Consider the following 21556-nt stretch of genomic DNA (forward strand, 5'->3'; position numbering starts at 1 on the left):
GCACTGCACCGCCGCCGGCCGCCCGGCCACTCCGGCCCAAACGCGGGCTCCGCGGCTCGAGCTCGGAGGTCACAGTTCCAGCCTCCGCCCGGCCCACGAGAACCCTCGCCCGCACAGCCCGCTCCTGCGGGCTGCCGGCCGGCCCGGACAGCGTACCGCCCCGCAGGCCCCGAAATGCTCGCCCGCAAGAGGCCAAGACGGGGGAACGACGGCCAGCGACGACCTGGGCACGCACAGCAAGCGAGGGCGGGGCGGCGACGGTGCGCGTGCGCCAACACGCACACATCATGGGGCGCACCTGCGCAGGCGGACACCCGAAGTCCGCCTGCCAAAGCCCGCCAGGAGCGCGGGACAAGTACCCGGACTCCAGAAGCCTCCCAGAAGTCTCCGTGCCGTCAAGATAGTGAGCGTATGAAATGTCTCCATCTCATCTGGCGCTCAAGTGCTGCTGTGCTGCGAGGGTGTGCCGCCTGGACCAGGGACTCCATTGCCCATTTGTCTTCACTCCTGTTAGGGATCAAGGAAAGGTGTGGCCTCAAGTGGGGGCTGTGTGATGGTCTCCAGGGTCCCTGGTCCCTTCCCGGCCCTGGGACATTTCGGGTTACATCTGAGATTCCCCCACCACCAGGAGAGGGGAAGGAGGGTATCATGTTCGCTTAACTGAAACGCTACAACTTTCATTCAAATCCTAGAATACAATAAATGCCCAGCCATGACACAAACTAATATTGCCCACGGAAGGAAAAGAAAATAGAAACTGTAGCTGCTTAGATTACACAACCAACGCATTAAAAACTGTACGAAAATCAGAACGTACACACAAACCGGAAACAGAAAACAGATACCTGGGATCTTACCTCTTAAAGACGATACTGTTTATGTTAGGTAAAAATATCATTTTTCAAAAATGGAATCAGAAGGGTAATTATTTATCACTATTTATCACTGGGGGTGAAATAATATAACTGTGTTCTTGGCCAACTGTTCCTTAAAAGCTGCTAGGGGAAAAGTTAAAAATAAAATCTCCAGGGACTTCCCTGGTGGTCCAGTGGTGAAGACTCCTAGTTTCCACTGCAGGGGGCACGTGTTTGATTCCTGGTTGGGGAACTAAGATCCCGCATGCTGCGCAGCACAGTCTCATTAATTAATTAATTAACGAACACACAAAATAAAAATAAAAATAAAATCTCTCGCCAACCGAGAAAATCCTCTCCACAAATGTAGAGATAAAGAAAACGGTTTTACTGTTGAATAACCATTAAACCAGACTGTGCTGTGCACCCACAGGTGAACCACTAATGTTTGTGCAAATGAAATCAACCTCACCTTTTTTTTTTTATAGCTCAGCAGATAAAATCTGTTGCATACAGGTTCTCAAGATAAACGGGAACTTGCCTCATGGGAATAGACTTGACACCACCATAAAAATGGCATACATTCTTTCAGAGTACATCCTAAATTCACCTGGTCATCTCGGTGGTTGTCCATGCTAGTTAATACCCTTTATCCAAAGGAGAAAGACAACTTCTCCTATCTCTAGGACAAGCACGTACTTATAGCTCAGAGGAAAGTGCCTAACACCTAGCCTAAACTCCCCTGGTGACAGAGAGATAAAGAAGATAGCTCTCAGGTCCTTAACATAAACATTCCTGGGTTGTAATGCTGGCAAGAGACTGATTTAGCTTTTAAAAAGATTTAGATACTTACGAAAGGGACAGAGGAAGTATTTCTATTACAAGCGTCTTGAGGAAATCCTCTAAAAACGGAAATAAGAAGTGATGATTCATGCAAATGAATAAGCACCTAACCCATTCCTGATTTCCCCAGCTGAACTGCCACATTAAATGAATCCTGCACAAAATGTGTGCTTCCCCAAAACTGCTCTTGGAAGTGGCTGCTTAGAGCCACGAATGGTCTTTTCCAGTTCTTGCTGCTGCTGACTGTGGCCTCTGCCTGAATTCTCACCGATGAAATGCTGCTTGTGTGGGAATGACAGCGACCACACCTCCTCTGAGCCTGAGCCTGGCAAACCTCCAGGGCGCATTTCTCGCATTTTCCAAGTTCACCACGTAAGGACATCAGCTACATGGAGTACCTTGCTGGGAAGCGCCTTGGAAGGGCAGTGCGCCCATGAGCACGCCACCAGGCCTCCAGTTCTCACCTCACCCACGTGCACTGACCGTGTCTCAGCAGAAGACTGGGGTGGCCTGTGAACCCCAGCTGCTGTGCCCACCTCAACACCTCACTCTATCCCTCCAGCCCAGAGACATGCTGGGCTCCCCAGCCCCCTGCCCTGGACACTCTCTGCAAGTCTTTCTATTACAAGTTGTCTTGAGGAAATGCTCTAAAAAAGGGAATAATAAGTACAGAGTCATCCCAATGAACAGGATGTCCAGCAGTGAGCTGATGTCTCTCACGACTCACCCCTCTCTCCAAAAGGTGAAAAACTGTCATTTCATACATTTCCCCCTTTTTAAAGTTGTTGAAGCTAGGAGGGTAAACCTGGACCCTGCGATTTCACCTTGACCAGAAGCAGCAATGGCCACCTTTTAGTTTGCTTTCATTAAGATCTCTTCAGGCCGCGTGGGCCATGGGGCGGCGGTCGCGGGGCCGGCGGCTCCAGCAGCAGCAGCAACGACCCGGGAGCGCGGAGGACGGCGCCGAGGACGGCGAGAAGCGCAGTGGGGCGGGCTGGGAAGGCGGGTACCCCGAGATCGTCAAGGAGAACAAGCTGTTCGAGCACTACTATCAGGAACTCAAGATCGTGCCCGAAGGTGAGTGGGACCAGTTCATGGAAGCGCTCAGGGAGCCTCTCCCGGCCACTTTAAGAATTATGGGTTACAAAAGCCACGCAAAAGAGATTCTCCATTGCTTAAAGAACAAGTATTTCAAGGAACTGGAGGACCTGGAGGTGGACGGGCAGAAAGTTGAAGTTCCACAGCCCCTGAGTTGGTATCCTGAAGAGCTTGCCTGGCACACAAACTTAAGTCGAAAAATCTTGAGGAAGTCTCCACAATTGGAAAAGTTTCACCAGTTTCTGGTTAGCGAAACTGAATCTGGAAACATCAGTCGTCAAGAAGCCGTTAGCATGATTCCACCACTGTTGCTTAATGCTCACCCTCACCATAAGATTTTAGATATGTGCGCAGCACCTGGATCAAAGACCACACAGCTAATCGAAATGCTGCATGCTGACATGAGTGTGCCTTTCCCAGAGGGGTTTGTCATCGCGAATGACGTGGACAACAAGCGCTGCTACCTGCTTGTGCATCAGGCCAAGCGGCTGAGCAGTCCCTGCATCATGGTGGTCAACCATGATGCGTCCTGCATCCCTCGGCTCCAGATGGATGTGAACGGGAAGAAGGAGATTCTCTTCTATGACCGCATCTTATGTGACGTCCCTTGCAGTGGAGATGGCACTATGAGAAAAAACATTGACGTCTGGAAAAAGTGGAGCACCTTAAACAGCTTGCAGCTGCATGGTTTACAGCTGCGGATTGCAACTCGGGGCGCTGAACAGCTAGTGGAAGGCGGCAGGATGGTGTATTCTACGTGTTCACTAAACCCCATTGAAGATGAAGCAGTCATAGCATCTTTACTGGAAAAGAGTGAAGGTGCCTTGGAACTTGCTGATGTGTCCTCTGAGTTGCCAGGACTAAAGTGGATGCCTGGACTCACACAGTGGAAGGTGATGACGAAGGATGGGCAGTGGTTTGCAGCGTGGGATGATGTTCCGCACAGCAGACACACCCAAATCCGGCCTACCATGTTCCCCCCGAAGGACCCCGAGAAGTCACAGGCGATGCACCTAGAGCGGTGTCTTAGGATATTACCACATCATCAAAACACTGGAGGGTTCTTCGTGGCAGTATTAGTGAAAAAGTCTTCAATGCCATGGAATAAACGTCCCCCAAAGCTGCAGGGTGAGTCTGCAGAACCGCGGGGGCCTGTGCAGCCGGGCCCCGCAGATCCCATGGGAAGGAGCATTTCCCACCCCTTGGAGCTGGAGAGTAAACTGGCCGCTGGTATTAGCGACACAGGAGCAACTGAAAGAGCTGAGAATTTAGAGAATAATGGAAATAAGAAAGATGGTGTGTGTGGTCCTCCTCCATCTAAGAAAATGAAGTTATTTGGATTTAAAGAAGATCCGTTTGTATTTATTCCTGAAGACGACCCATTATTTCCACCTATCCAGAAATTTTATGCTTTGGGCCCTTCCTTCCCAAAGATGAACTTGTTAACTCGAACCGTGGAGGGGAAGAGGAGGCAGCTCTACATGGTGTCCAAGGAGCTGAGAAACGTGCTGCTGAACAACAGCGAGAGGGTGAAGGTTATTAACACTGGGGTTAAAGTCTGGTGTCGAAATAACAGCGGTGAAGAGTTCGACTGTGCTTTCCGGTTGGCGCAGGAGGGAATATATACGTTGTATCCATTTATTAATTCAAGAATTATCACCGTCTCGATGGAAGATGTTAAAATTCTGTTAACCCAGGAAAATCCATTTTTTAGAAAACTCAGCAGTGAGGCATACGGCCAAGTCAAGGACATGGCCAAGGGCAGCGTCGTCCTGAAGTACGAACCGGACCCCACGAAGCCGGACACGCTCCAGTGCCCCATCGTGTTGTGTGGATGGCGGGGAAAGGCCTCAATTCGAACTTTTGTGCCAAAGAACGAACGGCTTCACTATCTCAGGATGATGGGGCTGGAAGTGTTGGCAGAAAAGAAGAAAGAGGGGGCTGTTCCAACGAGCGAGAGTGCAGCCAGCCCTGGGGCTCCGGAGGACAAGGTGGGTGCTGAGCAAGGGGCAGAGTAGCCGGCCAGCCGGATGCCGCCACAGGCAGTGACCTGGCGGCTGGCCCGCCCCAGTGCGCTGGCTGCAGGGGCCTCCACCTCGGTGTCGCCGCTGAGACAAAACCCAGGACTACTGACTGGTGAGGCATACGTCTGTAAAGACTGGGAAGTGACGGAAGGTTAGGTCTGTGAATGACCCCCGGACTCTTTCACGTGGAGCGTATGGAAGGTATTTTTTTAGCTTGTTAGAATTTCCCCATTTCTTTGGCAAAGTTGGGTCCAGTATGTCTGTTGCCGGTAATAGACTTTCATTGTTAAAGTCTACCAAGAAATATAACTGCCCTGGCAGAAAATTTCAGGTCCCTTTTGTTATGCCTATATTGGTCTTAAGGCCTAGTGCTTCTTTTAGGCATTCTTTTTTAGAGAGAATCTGTAACTACGTGTGGATTGTTGGAAAACTGTACTATCAACTTTAATAATTGTATTAAGTTGCCCATTAGTGCGACATTAATACGCAGTGGGGTTAATATCTGAGGTCTCAGATGACTTCTGTGCCTTTGTAATAAAAGGTAAAATAAACTTTCTCACAGTAAAAGCTGTACTGTGAATTGTGATATTAGTCATGAGGGTTTTATGTGCTTTTATTGGAGTACCCTGCAATTTTAATTTTTAAATGGGGTTTGGGATCCTTGGAAAGTTTAAATAAAGAGTCATTAATGAAAAAAAAAAAGATCTCTTCATATATATGGAGATTTACAATACAAAGCTTTCTCTTTTTGTATCTGCATTTCTATTAAATACAGATATTTTCCCTACTTGGTCACTTATCTATTTTTATTGAAGTATACTTCGTTTACAATATTTCAGGTGTACAGCAAAGTGACTCAGTTACATGTATTTATGTAAGAATATATGTATTCTTTTTCAGGTTCTTTTTTCCATTATGGGTTATTACAAGATATTGAACATAGTTCCCTGGGCTATACAGTAGGTCCTTACTGTTTATCTATTTTACATATAAAAGTGTGTATCTGTCAATCCCTGTTCTTTATCTTTTTAACTTAATTTTTTACTCTCACATTCTGTTATACAGACACTTAAAAAGATATTTTGTGTTCAAATCTTTCACTTTCACTTCATACTTTTCATCAGCTTGGACACTGTACTTGAAGAAGCCTTTCCCATCCTGCATTTCCTAAGTAGTTGCCTGTGTTTTCTCCTGTTTATTTTGGGTCTCTTAACATACCAATTTTATTAAGATAACTGGCACCCATCTTCAGGATTTGTAAAATCATTTTCCTCTTAAAGTCTCTCAACCATTTTTTTCAACACTAACACATCTACCACAACCAGGAAACGCAATGTTTAAGAAGAAAACTCAAGTTTGTAATCTAACAGAAAAGGACAGGCTCTTCTTTGAAGCTCAGCGACACGTCTTAATTTAAAGGCAGGGGAGGGACTTCCCTGGTGTTCCAGTGGTGGTAAAGAATCCGCCTTCTAATACAGGGTACGTGGGTTCAAAGCCTGGGAACACTGGTCCGGGAGCTAAGATCCCACACGCCACGGGGCAATTAAGCCCGCGTGCTGCAATTAGACACGATGCAGCCTAAGAGAGATAAATAATTTTTTACAAATAAAAATTAAAAAAATAAAGGCAGGGGAAGCAGGAAAGTGACCGTCTCATGTGAATTCCTTCTTATTCAAAATACAGGTCGTAGCAGTTTACTTGGGCTGCGTCACAAAATACGACACACTGGCGGGCTTAAGCAACACAAATGCACTGTCCGACATTTACGCAGGCTGCAAGTCTGAGATCAAGGTGTCAGCAGGGTTGGTCCCCTCTGAGGGCTGTACGGGAGGATGTGCTCCAGGCTTCCTGGTGGAGAGGGCGGTTTCCTCACAAGCACATGCACTATGTATGTACCACGTAGGTGCCTGGGCTGAACTCCGATCCCAGGGCTGCTCATCCGCAGCAGCACCAGGCCGCTGGAGGGCTTGTCACGGACCCGTTGGCAGGAGGACTGCAGGCTGACACAGACGTCCGCTCAGCTGTGGACCCATGGCCCGGCCACAGCCCTGCCAGAGGCTGCCTGGTTGAAATCCAGGTCACGGTTCACCTCCCTCCTGCTTATTGCATTCAATGACGCCTTGAAGACCCCCTACTGCACCAGCCTGGGTGGCACATCCCACCCAGTCATTTCCAAATCAGAAGCATGTCAATTGAGAAGGTTAAAATTAGGCCCTGGCTCAGTGCTGTGGAATTAGAATCTGTGAGGCTGGGTCCAGGCATCTGTGTTGGAATATTTTCTCCACGTGACTCTCATGCCCAAAGGATTGTATTGACAAAGCACTTCTGCTTCACCCTACTGATATTTCTGCACGAGAGCTACAGCCGTTGTTATATTAAACTGCATCCACAGGAGGAAAAGAGAGGAGGAGAGGTGATAGTTTTGCTTATCTCCAAACACGCTGTTACTGAACCAAACTTCGGTCCACTCGCCCGCATGCACTAAAGCCAATCTACTGACACGGGTCACGGTGAAGGAAAGTGCCACGTTTATGGCAGGGCAACAAGCAAGGGGTCCAGGTATCTAGGGCTCAAAAGGCCCCCACTCCCCATCCCCAGTGGCTTTCAGGGAAAGGTGTTTACAGATGGGGTGAGGCTGTTGGTGGGAATGTACACTGGTGCTGCCGCTGTGCAGAACAGTGTGGAGGTTCCTCAAAACACTAAAGCTAGAGCTACCGTAGGACCCAGCAATCCCACTCCTGGGCATATACCCAGAGAAAACCATAATTCAAGAAGACACATGCACCCCAATATGTATAGCAGTACGATTTACAATAGCCAAGACATGGAAGCAACTTAAATGTCCATCGACAGAGGGATGGATAGGGAAGATGTGGTACGTATGTGTGATGGAATACTACTCAGCCATAAAAAAGAATGAGATTATGCCATGTGCAGCAACATGGATGGACCTAGAGATTATCATACTAAGTGAAGGATGTCAGACAAAGACAAAGACCATATGCTATCACTCCTATGTGGAATCTAAAACAGTGATATGAATGAACTTCTTAACAAAACAGAAACAGACTCACAGACATAGAAAAAAAACTTAGGTTTACCAAAGGGAAAAGGTGGGGGAGAGGGATAGATCAGGAGGTTGGGGCTAACATATGCACACAACTATATATAAAACAGGAAATCAACAAGGACCTCCTGTAGAGCACAGGGATCTCTACTCAATATTCTGTATTAACCTAGGGAGTTCCCTGGTGGCCCAGAGGTTAGGATTCTGGTCTTTCACGGCCGTGGCCCGGGTTCAATCCCTGGTCGGGGAACTGAGATCCTACAAGCCACACAGCACCACGAAAAAAAAGCAAAATTCGGTAATAACCTAAATGGGAAAACAATCTGAAAAAGAATAGATATCTGTGTCCATATAACTGAATCACTTTGCTGTACACCGGACACTAACACAACACTGTAAATCAACTATACTCCCAATATAAAATTTAAAAAATGTTTAAAGTGAATTACAAACGAGTGGGGTGAGGGAGAGGAGGTTGAGGCGTGTGTGGTCAGCTTGTGGACATTCTTCCGATTGGTTGGTGGTGAGGTAATCTGAGGTCAACATCATCAACCGGCTGGTTCCAGCTGGTCTGGGGTCTACGTGCTTGTGGGCAGCATGCAGTTACCTTCCTCCCCCCTGCTGGGGGCTTCAGTCTCTGCAAAACAGCTCCAAGGACGTGGCTCAGAACAGTATCTACAGCCCTTGAGGAGGAACTAAAGGTCCTTGACTTTGTTTAACGGCTACACTAGTATTATTTGGTCTTTTGGGACTCTTTTCCTTGCTTTTGGCACTTTCTCCCTTCTCTGATTAAATTGTTTGTTTCCAACTCACGGAAGGCTAGGAGGCTAAAATTTTCTAAAGACAAGAAGCAGGCAGAAGACATGGGGAGAATCCGTCCCAGGAAGGCCCCACAAGGTCCTGCTCACTTACAATATCACATTCAATCTGGGCTGTTTACGCCATTTTTGGACAACATACCAACACATCTTAAGATGGGTCCCACCCGACTGTAGCACATTTGGACAAGGTGCGGTGGGGTGGGATTATGCAAATCCAGATCTGAAGACTAGATAAAGCAATCAGGGTATTTCACAGTACACAAGAGAAATTTTCATGGGGACAGAATACCAACCTTCTAATATTTGAAAGCCTGTTAGCCAAGAGGGAGAGTGAACTTCTGTTTTGTTATACAAGGACCCAATCAGCTGTGATGGTTGAAAGCATGAGGAACGCAAATCTGAATTCATTTGCCTCCTAACAATGCAACGTCTACAGCAGAGGGACACAGGTCCTCAAGCAGCAGTGCTTTTCCCAGCAGTGCAGACCCTGAGGAGAGCCAGGCTGTGGCAGCTCTGGAGGACCTCAGACACTCTTTGCACGGCCTCTGAGACCTAGAACATCTCAGAAAGTCCACGAGTGCAAACCAAAGAGACACTCAGTCCCTGCACCTTGGATGAACTGATTTGACTCTATGTATGCATTGCTTGGGCTAATTAGAAATATGGAAGTGATCAGAAGACAGAGTAAACCTCTGGGCACATCCTGAACAACACAGATACTTCTCATCAAAGTCCAAACAATAATTCAAAAGCAAGATTCAGAGCCAAAATGTGGAAACAAACCAAGTGTTCACTGACAGATGAATGGATCAAGAAAATGTAGTGTGTATATTCACACAACAGATATTATTCACCCACAAACAGGAAGGAAAGTTTCTAATTGATACAAAGACCATTTATGTATTTTTCAAAGATTGACATTTCTTTGTATGAACAGTGAAAATTTAACAATTCCACTTTTAAGAGGAAAGGTTAGTGTTTCTTTGTAGAAACAATTAAGTCTCAGCAGTAGAGGCATAAGCACACACGTGCACACAGAGTAAACAGAACAGCGCCCCACTACCTCCCCGCAATCTGATCCCCCGATGAGCCTTGCTGATTCTCCCTTCAAATACAGAGAACCTGTTTACTTCTCTCCATCTTCTCAGACATCGTCTTCCTGGACTACCACGCCAAATTCCTAACCTTATCTGGGTCTCCCAACTTCCACTCTTACTGAATCCCCACCCCATCCATTTATGCAGCAGCCAAAATCAATTGTTCCCCTTTCAGTGCAAACTGGATCAGGACACCTCTCATTCACTGCTTTCCCACTGCACTTGGCAAACATCTGAACTTCTTCAGACCCACGGTTTTATTTCCTTCTCACTCACTGTGTACTGTGTACTGTCCACACTGGCTTTGGGGTCTAGGAAGGAAATTTTGACACAGGCTACCACACAGATGACATGCGAAGACATTAAGCTAAGTGGATAAGTCAGATACAAATGGACAAATGTTACATGATTCCACTTCTGTGAGGTCCCCAGACGGGTCAAATTCAGAGAGACAGAAAGTGGAGTGGTGGGTGTCAGGGGCTGGGAGGGGGATGGGGAGTCAGTGTTTAATGGGGACAGAGTTTCACTTGGACAGGATGAAAACATTCTGGAGATGGATGGTCGGGATGGTTGCACAACAATGAGAATTCTTTTATTTTTCCTTAAGATTTTTGTTTTACTTATTTTCGGCTGCGTTGGGTCTTCGTTGCTGTGCGCAGGCTTTCTCTAGTCGCGGCGAGCGGGGGCTACTCTTCGGTGCAGTGTGCAGGCTTCTCATTGAGGTGGCTTCTCTTTGCGGCAGAGCATGGGCCCTAGGCGCATGGGCTCAGTAGTTGTGGCTCGCGGGCTGAGGAGTTATGGCTTGCAAGCTCAGTAGTTGTGGCGCATGGGCGTTAGGTGCTCCGCGGTATGTGGGATCTTCCCGGACCAGGGCTCGAACCTGTGTCCCCTGCATCGGCAGGCGGATTCTTGACCACTGTGCCACCAGGGAAACCCAAGAAAAAAAGCAAGACTCAGACCCAAAGGGGAGGAGTGGAAGTACGAGTTGGGAGGTTCAGAAGAAGCTTCCAGGGACACTGCATGACCCTGAGTTGGCTATTTTCTTCTCTGCATCTCGGCTACCATATACTTCCTACCCTCATAGAAAAATAACCTGTCTGGAATTGGAAATTTTTCCATTTAGTCTTTTTGTGCATGTGACATTTTTATTCAGAAAAATAATCTGTGTTGAACTGGAGTTTTTTCCATTTAGTATTTTGTACATGTGACATTTTTATTCAGGTAGTGAAATCTCTGGGTCAACAGTGATACCACATTCTCAAGATTTTGATAAGTAGACTAGAACTTCTTAACTGGAATCAAGGGGCAGGCTTTGGACAATCCATGGACTTTGTGACATCCAAAGGTGCCCTTTGTGTGTGTGTGTGTGTGTGTGTGTGTGTGTGTGTGTTTGTAGACACCCTTTGAAGGGTGCGTGAGCACCTGTAGTTTTCTATGATTTTAGCTTCTCCAAATGGCTCTTGGACTCAAAGGTGCCTGAGGGGAGCGGACGTGTACTCCCCCAGTACAGAATTCTGAACGCAGTGTCAGTAAACATTCAGCCAAAGAGCTTTGCCAAATGGCGTGTTTTAACGTAACTTTTTAATCCAGTGAGTCGATGTACCTGGGATCTTTTTTTACATACTTATCTCATTCTTTATTTATTTTTTTTGGGGGGGGGTACGCGGGCCTCTCACAGTTGTGGCCTCTCCCGTTGCGGAGCACAGGCTCCGGACGCGCAGGCTCAGCGGCCATGGCTCATGGGCCCAGCCACTCCGCGGCATGTGGGATCTTCCTGAACCGGGGTACCAACCCGTGTCCCCTGCATCGGCAGGTGGACTCTCAACCACTGCACCACCACGGAAGCCATTATCTCACTCTTATAAGGCTGAAACGTTGCTGCTTCCCCTAAGTTTCCTTGTCCCTCTCCCCACTCTCCCACCAGGCCGTGGAAGAGGAATGGGAGGGAGGGGGAGAGTCCAGCAGGGAGAGGACAGTGCACCTGCTGGGAAGCGGTAAAGAGGGGTCCAGGGTGGGAGGGAGGGAGACACAAGAGGGAGGGGATATGGGAACAGGTGTATATGTATAACTGATTCGCTTTGTTATAAAGCAGAAACTAATACACCATTGTGAATCAATTGTACTCCAATAAACTTGTAAAAAAAATTAGAACTACCATATGACACAGCATTTTCACTCCTGGATATATATCGAAAAAAATAAAACCAAAAAACATTAATTTGAAAAGATATATGCACCCTAATGTTCATGGCAGCATTATTTACAATTGACAACATATGGAAGCAAGCTAAGTGTTTATTAAGAGATGAATGGGTAAGGAAGATGTGATATATATACATACAATGGAATACTACTTAGCTAAAAAAATTTTTTTTTGAATTGAAATTGTATCAAGTATCTTTTCCGACCACAATGCTATGAGACTAGACATCAATTACAGGAAAAGAGCTGTAAAAAAATACAAACACATGGAGGCTAAACAATACACTACTTAATAACGAAGTGATCACTGAAGAAATCAAAGAGGAAATTAAAAAATACCTAGAAACAAATGACAATGGAGACATGACGACCCAAAACCTAGGAGAGGCAGCAAAAGCAGTTCTAAGAGGGAAGTTTATAGCCATACAATCCCACCTTAAGAAACAGGAAACATCTCGAATAAACAACCTAATCTTGCACCTAAAGCAATTAGAGAAAGAAGAACAAAAACATCCCAAAGTTAGCAGAAGGAAAGAAATCATAAAGATCAGATCAGAAATAAATGAAAAAGAAATGAAGGAAACGATAGCAAAGATCAATAAAACTAAAAGCTGGTTCTTTGAGAAGATAAACAAAATTGATAAACCATTAGCCAGACTCATCAAGAAAAAAAGGGAGAAGACTCAAATCAATAGAATTAGAAATGAAAAAGGAGAAGTAACAACTGACACTGCAGAAATACAAAAGATCATGAGAGATTACTACAAGCAACTCTATGCCAATAAAATGGACAACCTGGAAGAAATGGACAAATTCTTAGAAATGCACAACCTGCCAAGACTGAATCAGGAAGAAATAGAAAATATGAACAGACCAATCACAAGCACTGAAATTGAAACTGTGATAAAAAATCTTCCAACAAACAAAAGCCCAGGACCAGATGGCTTCACAGGCGAATTCTATCAAGCATTTAGAGAAGAGCTAACACCTATCCTTCTCAAACTCTTCCAAAATATAGCAGAGGGAGGAACACTCCCAAACTCATTCTACGAGGCCACCATCACCTTGATACCAAAACCAGACAAGGATGTCACAAAGAAAGAAAACTACAGGCCAATATCACTGATGAACATAGATGCAAAAATCCTCAACAAAATACTAGCAAACAGAATCTAACAGCACATTAAAAGGATCTTACACCATGATCAAGTGGGGTTTATTCCAGCAATGCAAGGATTCTTCAATATACGCAAATCAATCAACGTGATACACCATATTAACAAATGGAAGGAGAAAAACCATATGATCATCTCAATAGATGCAGAGAAAGCTTTTGACAAAATTCAACACCCATTTATGATAAAAACCCTGCAGAAAGTAGGCATAGAGGGAACTTTCCTCAACATAATAAAGGCCATATATGACAAACCCACAGCCAGCATCGTCCTCAATGGTGAAAAGCTGAAACCATTTCCACTAACATCAGGAAAAAGACAAGGTTGCCCACTCTCACCACTTTTATTCAACATAGTTTTGGAAGTTTTAGCCACAGCAATCAGAGAACAAAAGGAAATAAAAGGAATCCAAATCGGAAACGAAGTAAAGCTGTCACTGTTTGCAGATGACATGATGCTATACGTAGAGAATCCTAAAGATGCTACCAGAAAACTACTAGAGCTAATCAATGAATTTGGTAGAGGTGCAGGATACAAAATTAATGCACATAAATCTCTGGCATTCCTATATACTAATGATGAAAAATCTGAAAGTGAAATCAAGGAAACACTCCCATTTACCATTGCAACAAAAAGAATAAAATATCTAGGAATAAACCTACCTAAGGAGACAAAAGACCTGTATGCAGAAAATTATAAGACACTGATGAAAGAAATTAAAGATGATACAAATAGATGGAGAGATGTACCATGTTCTTGGATTGGAAGAATCAACATTGTGAAAATGACTCTACTACCCAAAGCAATCTACAGATTCAATGCAATCCCTATCAAACTACCACTGGCATTTTTCACAGAACTAGAACAAAAAATTTCACAATTTGTATGGAAACACAAAAGACCCCGAATAGCCAAAGCAATCTTGAGAACGAAAAATGGAGCTGGAGGAATCAGGCTCCCTGACTTCAGACTATACTACAAAGCTACAGTAATCAAGACAGTATGGTACTGGCACAAAAACAGAAAGATCAATGGAACAGGATAGAAAGCCCAGAGATAAGCCCACGCACATATGCTCACCTTATCTTTGATAAAGGAAGCAGGAATGTACAGTGGAGAAAGGACAGTCTCTTCAATAAGTGGTACTGGGAAAACTGGATAGGGACATGTAAAAGTATGAGATTCGATCACTCCCTAACACCATAAACAAAAATAAGCTCAAAATGGATTAAAGACTTAAATGTAAGTCCAGAAACTATCAAACTCTTAGAGGAAAACATAGGCAGAACACTCTATGACATAAATCACAGCAAGATCCTTTTGGACCCACCTCCTAGAGAAAAGGAAATCAAAATGAAAATAAACAAATGCGACCTAATGAAACTTCAAAGCTTTTGCACAGCAAAGGAAACCATAAACAAGACCAAAAGACAACCCTCAGAATGGGAGAAAATATTTGCAAATGAAGCAACTGACAAAGGATTAATCTCCAAAATTTATAAGCAGCTCATGCAGCTCAATAACAAAAAAACAAACAACCCAATCCAAAAATGGGCAGAAGACCTAAATAGACATTTCTCCACAGAAGATATACAGACTGCCAACAAACACATGAAAGGATGCTCAACATCTTTACTCATTAGAGAAATACAAATCAAAACTACAATGAGATATCATCTCACACCAGTCAGAATGGCCATCATCAAAAAATCTAGAAACAATAAATGCTGGAGAGGGTGTGGAAAAAAGGGAACACTCTTGCACTGCTGGTGGGAATGTGAATTGGTACAGCCACTATGGAGAACGGTATGGAGGTTCCTTAAAAAACTACAAATAGAACTACCATATGACCCAGCAATCCCACTACTGGGCATATACCCTGAGAAAACCATAATTCAAAAAGAGACATGTACCAAAATGTTCATAGCAGCCCTATTTACAATAGCCCGGAGATGGAAACAACCTAAGTGTCCATCATCGGATGAATGGGTAAAGAAGATGTGGCACATATATACAATGGAATATTACTCAGCCATAAAAAGAAACGAAATTGAGCTATTTGTAATGAGGTGGATGGACCTAGAGCCTGTCATACAGAGTGAAGTAAGTCAGAAAGAGAAAGACAAATACTGTATGCTGACACATATATATGGAATTTAAGAAAAAAAAATGTCATGAAGAACATAGGGGTAAGACAGGAATAAAGACACAGACCTACTAGAGAATGGACTTGAGGATATGGGGAGGGGGAAGGGTAAGCTGTGACAAAGTGAAAGAGCGGCATGGACATATATACACTACCAAACGTAAGGTAGATAGCTAGTGGGAAGCAGCCGCATAGCACAGGGAGATCAGCTCGGTGCTTTGTGACTGCCTGGAGGGGTGGGATAGGGAGGGTGGGAGGGAGACGCAAAAGGGAGGGGATATGCGAACATATGTATATGTATAACTGATTAAATTTGTTATAAAGCAAAAAAAAAATTAAAAATAAAGATGAAGAAAAAAAAAAAGAATAAAATTTTGCCATTTATGACAAAAAAAAAGAGGGGTCCGGATACCCTGAGGGGGGTTTTGGAGGATGGGCAGAGGTTGGGTCAGTGGCAGGAGATACCATTTACCCCTGATCTCTGGGACAAGTGCACGCATAGGTCTGACAGTTACTTGTGCTTTCCTTCAAACTGGTTTCCTTCAAACTCCGATGATGACATCAGAGGCTTCCGACCTTCCCGATTGGATGGACCAGACTCCTTGGTGCTTGGCAGCAGTAGTAGACAACAGAATCTCGCCAGAGCTTCTCTCCACTGACAGTTGCCCCGCAGCTTGGAGAAGGGACGACCACTTGTGTTTAGCCCAAGTCCAGAAGAAGAGTTGGGACAAAGCAGAGTCTAGGCTTCGAGGAAGGGAAGAGTCTGGGAGACATCATGGACAATCGTCAACCGACTTCCCAGGCTGAGGAGCTGAATTCCCAGTCCAGCTCTTCAGGGTACCCCCTGGAGTTGACTGTCTATGAAGAAAGCCCAGGACCGTCAGGTGAGGGAGCTGGCATGAGAAGGAATTTCAGAGATTTGACCAGTAAGGAGGAAAGGGTACAGAGGTCGGGAAGGAGCACCTGCATAAGGTGCCTATGAAAGAAAGGAGACATTCAGAAAGCCAGGGATTGAGGGAGGAGAGCACAGGAGCTGGGGACACGGAACACCTGGGGAGCAAGAAACAGGGTTAGGAGATGAGATCCAAGGATGAGAGAAGGGGAGAGAGGAAACAAGGGGAGGGTTCTTTTTTTTTATTCCTGGTGGGAGAAATTATCTACCATGAGAAAGAGTTTCGAGGACGGGAAGCTGGACAAATGACAAAAAGAGTCAGGGGAGGGATAGGTAGATGTGGACAGAGAAAGATGGAAAGATGACTTGGGGCAAGGTCAGCGGTCTGTGAGACTGGAAAGCACGGGGGTGCTTCGGGGGGGAGGCGGAGTCGGGGTGGGGTTGGGTGGTCACCAGTGGCTGAATTCCCAAGACGAGAGCGTCATACTGTAGTCTCTTCTCCTTCGTCAGCTCCCTGGGCTGGTTGCAGCCCCCCGCCTCAGCGCCCCGGCTGTAAGAGGAAGAGGTCAGTGGCGTTCAGAGCGGAGGTGGAGGGCAACACGGCCGCTGAGGCCCAGGACACCTGGGTCGTGGAGTTGCTGAGTGGGCTCAAGATGAAGCTGAAGCGACAGCGGGTGTCTTCAGTGCTGCCTGAGCACCACGAGGCCGACACCTGGGTCGTGGAGTCGCTGAGTGGGTTCAAGATGAAGCTGAAGCGACAGCGGGTGTCTTCAGTGCTGCCTGAGCACCACGAGGCCGACACCTGGGTCGTGGAGTCGCTGAGTGGGTTCAAGATGAAGCTGAAGCGACAGCGGGTGTCTTCAGTGCTGCCTGAGCACCACGAGGCCGACACCTGGGTCGTGGAGTCGTTCAGTGGGCTCAAGATGAAGCTGAAGCGACAGCGGGTGTCTTCAGTGCTGCCTGAGCACCACAAGGTCTTCAAGTGGATGCTTGGTAAGGACCCACCGCCCTGCCCAGCAACCTCCAATCCTATACTTGAAAAACAAACAAACCAGAACTTCCCATGACTACACTTTCCCAGTGGAAAAGAATTCCCTGCTACTTGGTGCGCTCTCCGTCCCTGGCGGACTGTCTACGGATAAAGGATACGGGGGACACATAAAAGATACAGGATGAGGTTAGACTTAGAAATGATACAAGACTAGGTTAGATTTAGAAATGATACAGGATTAGGTTCGCTTGGTTTCAACTGTACCCGAGACTCTAGCTCTTACTGGCCTTTTGAATCTTACTGGCATGTTCGGGGTGGGGGGAGGAGGGGCTGACAAGCCATCTTCACCCCCTGACATGACTGTCAATTGAGACATTGGCTGAGAGTATCTTGATGCCCTCTGCAGGTACGTGAATGCATGATGAAGGGGCATCACTCCCTGTCACTCGGCCCCCCCAGAAGGGGAGTCACCCCCTTTCCTCCCACAGTGAATGGTCTTCCCTCCCCTCTTTCCGTCAGCTTCACCCTGGGCCACATCTTGGCATTTCCCCAGGGGGGCGCGGTTCACCCTCTTGGCTCTGGAATGCTCCCACGACAGCCCTGTTCCCACTGGCAACATCTGCCCTTTTTTCACAGAGGATCCCGTCGTTAAGAAATTCCTCGCCTGGGACAAAAACCTGGAAGTATCTGACAAGGTAAGTCACCCACTGAGATGGATTCCTGCTCCAGCGCCTGTTCTAGGTGGGCGCGCTGGGTGCTTTCTACACCCACGTTTCCACTCCCCTCCTAACCTCATGCCTTGTCAACACTTCCCTCCAGGGGCCTCGAGGTCCCCTCTGGGATCTGAGCCCCAGGAGTGCCCCTTTGGTGGTTGCTGCCTAAGTCCCCTCTCCTCTCAGCTCCTGGGGACTCGCCTTGGCTCCGGTTCATCGAACACCGTCCTGTGCCCGCGGCCCTAAGTCCACGCCCTCAATCCCAAAGCCTCCCATCCTTGGAGCGCCGCCAACTCTGACCTTCTGTCCTCTCCCCTTCCCCAAACAATCAGGCTCACCCCACACGGGGGTCTCTCCTCCAAGTGGCACCACCCATTCCTCGTCCCCTGCTCCCTTCTCCCTCCCACTCTTTCTCCTCTTCCAGGATGTGACCTCTCTCCTACGTTTTTTCCCCTCTTTCCATCAGTATCTCCTGTCGATGGTGATAGCGTATGTCAGCCGGGCCGGGCTCCTCTCCTGGCAATTCCAGAGAATCCATTTCTTCATAGCTCTGTGAGTACCTTGCTCCATCCCCGCCATCAATATTCAACACCCTGGGAGGGCAGAGGGAGAGACGTGGGGCTCTGACCTTTCATCTATTTTTTTAAACCCCTTTGTACTGACTCTAGGTGTGAAAATGACAGGATTACGGTACCGTGGTTTCTTTTTCAAACCATGTTCTGTTTTTTATAGCATTCATTGTCAAAACAAACTACCCTAATGTCAATTAAAACACTGAAAGAAACAAAGCAAAACGCAAAACTTTCCTAAGAGGAGAGGAAGAAAGAACTGACACCATCCTGCCCCCGAGTAACAGACTTGAGACGTTTCCGGTTCGAATTCTCCGGTCTCGGGTCTTCCGACATCAGCACCAAGTGTGATTATCTTCCGTTTCTGCATTCCCACGACAAATGCCACAATCGGGGCCCGTATCACATAGCACGGATTTGGTCAAATGCTCCCCACTGATGTTTCTTCCAAGTCTCCCAAGCCAGTTGGCTCTATTTGCCTGAACATCCTTCCAAAACACAGGTCTGACCGCTTCACACAATTTCATTGGCTAATGACATGCCAAATCAAGGCCAGAGTTCTGCGTTGGGATTTAACTCTCTCTGCAATCTCCAGCACACCGTCCTGATACTTTATTCCTGTGTTTCACTGCTCCTTCCAAATACCCTGCCCTCTAAGTTTCTATTGAGCTTTCTATCCAGGTATCTTTGCCATACATTTATCTGAAGAAAACGACCTTATCCTTAAAGTGGGTTCAAACACCAAAACCTTCACGATGCCCGATCTCCCTAACTTCTGCATCCCAGAGGCACTTTAGTTCAAATTGTATTATAATGTGATGCTTTGCATTATAGTCATTTCTTATCTCCCCCCTTCCCCTTCCCCGGTCCCACTAGACTAGACACCATGTGGAAGGCAGGTCTCGTCAAAATGTCAATGCATTCCCAAAACACTCAGCACAATTCTTTTCATTGGGCAAATGTTTGTTACTGTGAGACTTCTAGGTAATCAGTATTGCATTTGGCCATGAGATAAAATGTTCATTCATTCATTCATTCATTCATCTAACAAACCTTATAAAGTACACCCTACATGCTGGGGAATATGAGGTGGTGGGAACAGAGATTCACAAAAGGCTGTTGAATTCATGCATCAATATGAACCAAGCCCTAAATGTGTCATTTGCTAGGAGAGGGATGAATGCAGAAACACATCAGATCAGCTCCTGCCCTCAGGAACTGTACATGTACCTACAACATAGGAAGAGAGGTGTGTGCACATAAAACAAGTTGAAGGGAACGGGGGTTTGGATCGTGTCCTCATCATCAAGGTGTGAGAGGCACCCTTCCGAAGGTCCTGCCTGGCAGTGGCTCCTTGATGACTGGGCGGCTCCCGGTGACGCTGGGCAGGGCTGGGTGGGTCGTGTGAGGATGCTCAGCCTGCCTCTTTTCTGGGAAGCTGATCTCAAGTGGAGGCCCTTCCTGTCCTGATGACAGCGACCTGATGTCTTTCCCCAGCTATGTGGCCAGCGACATGGAAGAGAACAACCAGGCCCCCAAGCAGGCCATCGTTTCGTTCCTCTATGGAAAGAACAGCTCGCAGCATGCCTTGTTCCACAAACTGCGTTCCCAGTTCATCCGTTCCATGGGCTGGAAGACATGGGTCACTCGGGAAGAGTGCGAGCAGGTGGGTGGGCTGTGGCGGTCTCGGGGAGGGGGAGGGACGGAGAGGAGGTGGGGATCATGGGGGACTCGGTTTGGGACTTGGGGACAGACGAGAAAGAACCGGAGGCGGGGCAACGGGAGGCAGCGGCATCCTCATTGCCAGGGGCTGTTTGTCTTTCCAGATCCAGGCTTTTGATCCAGAGCTCTGGGTGTGGGGAAGAGATCGCGCCCTCTTGCCCCAGAGGCCCCAGGACCACGCAGGCCTGAGGTCATCGGCCTGCGCAAAGGTAGGTCTGCGTGCGCAAAGGTGCGGGTGGAATGACGTGTTGTCTACTGAGGAAATCGGAGGAATCCCACTGCTGGACCCACATCACCTCTCACACTGTGAAGGGGGCCAGCCAGGCACACAGCCACGTGCCGACTCTGCGCCAGCCACGGACTGACAGCCACACACAGACACCAGCACCGCGAGGCCCGTGGGCACCAGACCTCGGGGAAACCAGTTTGTCCCAGACGCATGGGTCTCACTGAAGTTATTTCACCCAAAGCAATTGGGTCCAAATAACAGCTTTGACGAGATGGTGATTCTTTTCCATATACTGCGTTTCCAGTTTCTCTTTTTCATTCATTTTTGGCCTTACATCCCTCAGGGTTATGGGTTCTAGCATTTATCTACAACAAAGTAAATGTCTACAAACAGGATATTAGATAGAACAGCCCACACGTTCAATAAGAAAAGATGAATTATGACTAGCTTTATATTCCTCCAAATTTACTTTCAAATTGCCTATGGCCAGATCACCTGTGACTCTTTATTCCCCCTGACTCACCACTTCTGGACCAATGATTCCTCTAGTACAATTCACCTTTTCCCCCTCACGTTTATGGTCAAGGGGGTTTATCACAACGACTGAAGGTTAAGGAATGCCATCTTCAGCATGGCTTATTACAATTGACACATTAGAGTTCTAGATGTGGGCAGAGGATTGAGCAAACATTTGGTTTAAATCTTGCAAACTAGCTGCCTTCGTCCATTCAACCTGCCCTACTACAGACCGCGTTGCTTAGAAACAACACAGCACGGTCTCTTTTACAAGGGCAATAATCTCATTCATGAGGGCTCTACCCCATGACCTAATAACCTCCCAAAGACCCCACCTCCTAATACCAGCACCTTAGGGGTTAAGATTTTAAGATTTCAACATAAGAATTTTGGGGGACACAAACATTCAGCACATAACACTAACCAAGTTTAGGGCTGAGTATTATTTAAACATTAGGACCCAGGGACTTCCCTGTTGGCACAGTGGTTAAGAAACCGCCTGCCAATGCAGGGCACACAGGTTTGAGCGCTGGTCCGGGAAGACCCCACATGCCGCGGAGCAACTACGCCCGTGCGCCACAACTACTGCGCCTGCGC

General features: G+C 46.8%; 2 protein-coding genes across 2 annotated transcripts; both read left to right on the forward strand.

Moving 5' to 3' along the window:
• The first annotated feature begins 2575 nt into the window (after positions 1-2575).
• Positions 2576-5513, forward strand: LOC309797532 (RNA cytosine C(5)-methyltransferase NSUN2). The gene has a single exon (XM_082646031.1). The coding sequence runs from the start codon at positions 2591-2593 to the stop codon at positions 4811-4813; it is 2223 nt and encodes a 740-aa protein (XP_082502157.1). The 5' UTR covers positions 2576-2590; the 3' UTR covers positions 4814-5513.
• A 10589-nt stretch (positions 5514-16102) lies between these two features.
• On the forward strand, positions 16103-21537 carry LOC309797528 (speedy protein E4-like; the record flags this gene model as incomplete). The annotated part of the gene is made up of 6 exons (XM_082646029.1): positions 16103-16211; positions 16730-16951; positions 17847-17905; positions 18390-18475; positions 19990-20158; positions 20319-21537. The coding sequence occupies 6 exons, from the start codon at positions 16103-16105 to the stop codon at positions 20577-20579; spliced, it is 906 nt and encodes a 301-aa protein (XP_082502155.1). The 3' UTR covers positions 20580-21537.
• Positions 21538-21556: the final 19 nt, after the last annotated feature.

This window comes from Mesoplodon mirus, assembly GCF_964341445.2.
Source record: "Mesoplodon mirus genome assembly, contig: HAP1_SCAFFOLD_690, whole genome shotgun sequence".
Classification (NCBI taxonomy): domain Eukaryota; kingdom Metazoa; phylum Chordata; class Mammalia; order Artiodactyla; family Ziphiidae; genus Mesoplodon; species Mesoplodon mirus.

Coding starts and splice junctions, on each gene's coding strand:
- LOC309797532 (XM_082646031.1), top strand. CDS start 2,591: ATGGGGCGGCGGTCGCGGGGCCGGCGGCTCCAGCAGCAGCAGCAACGA.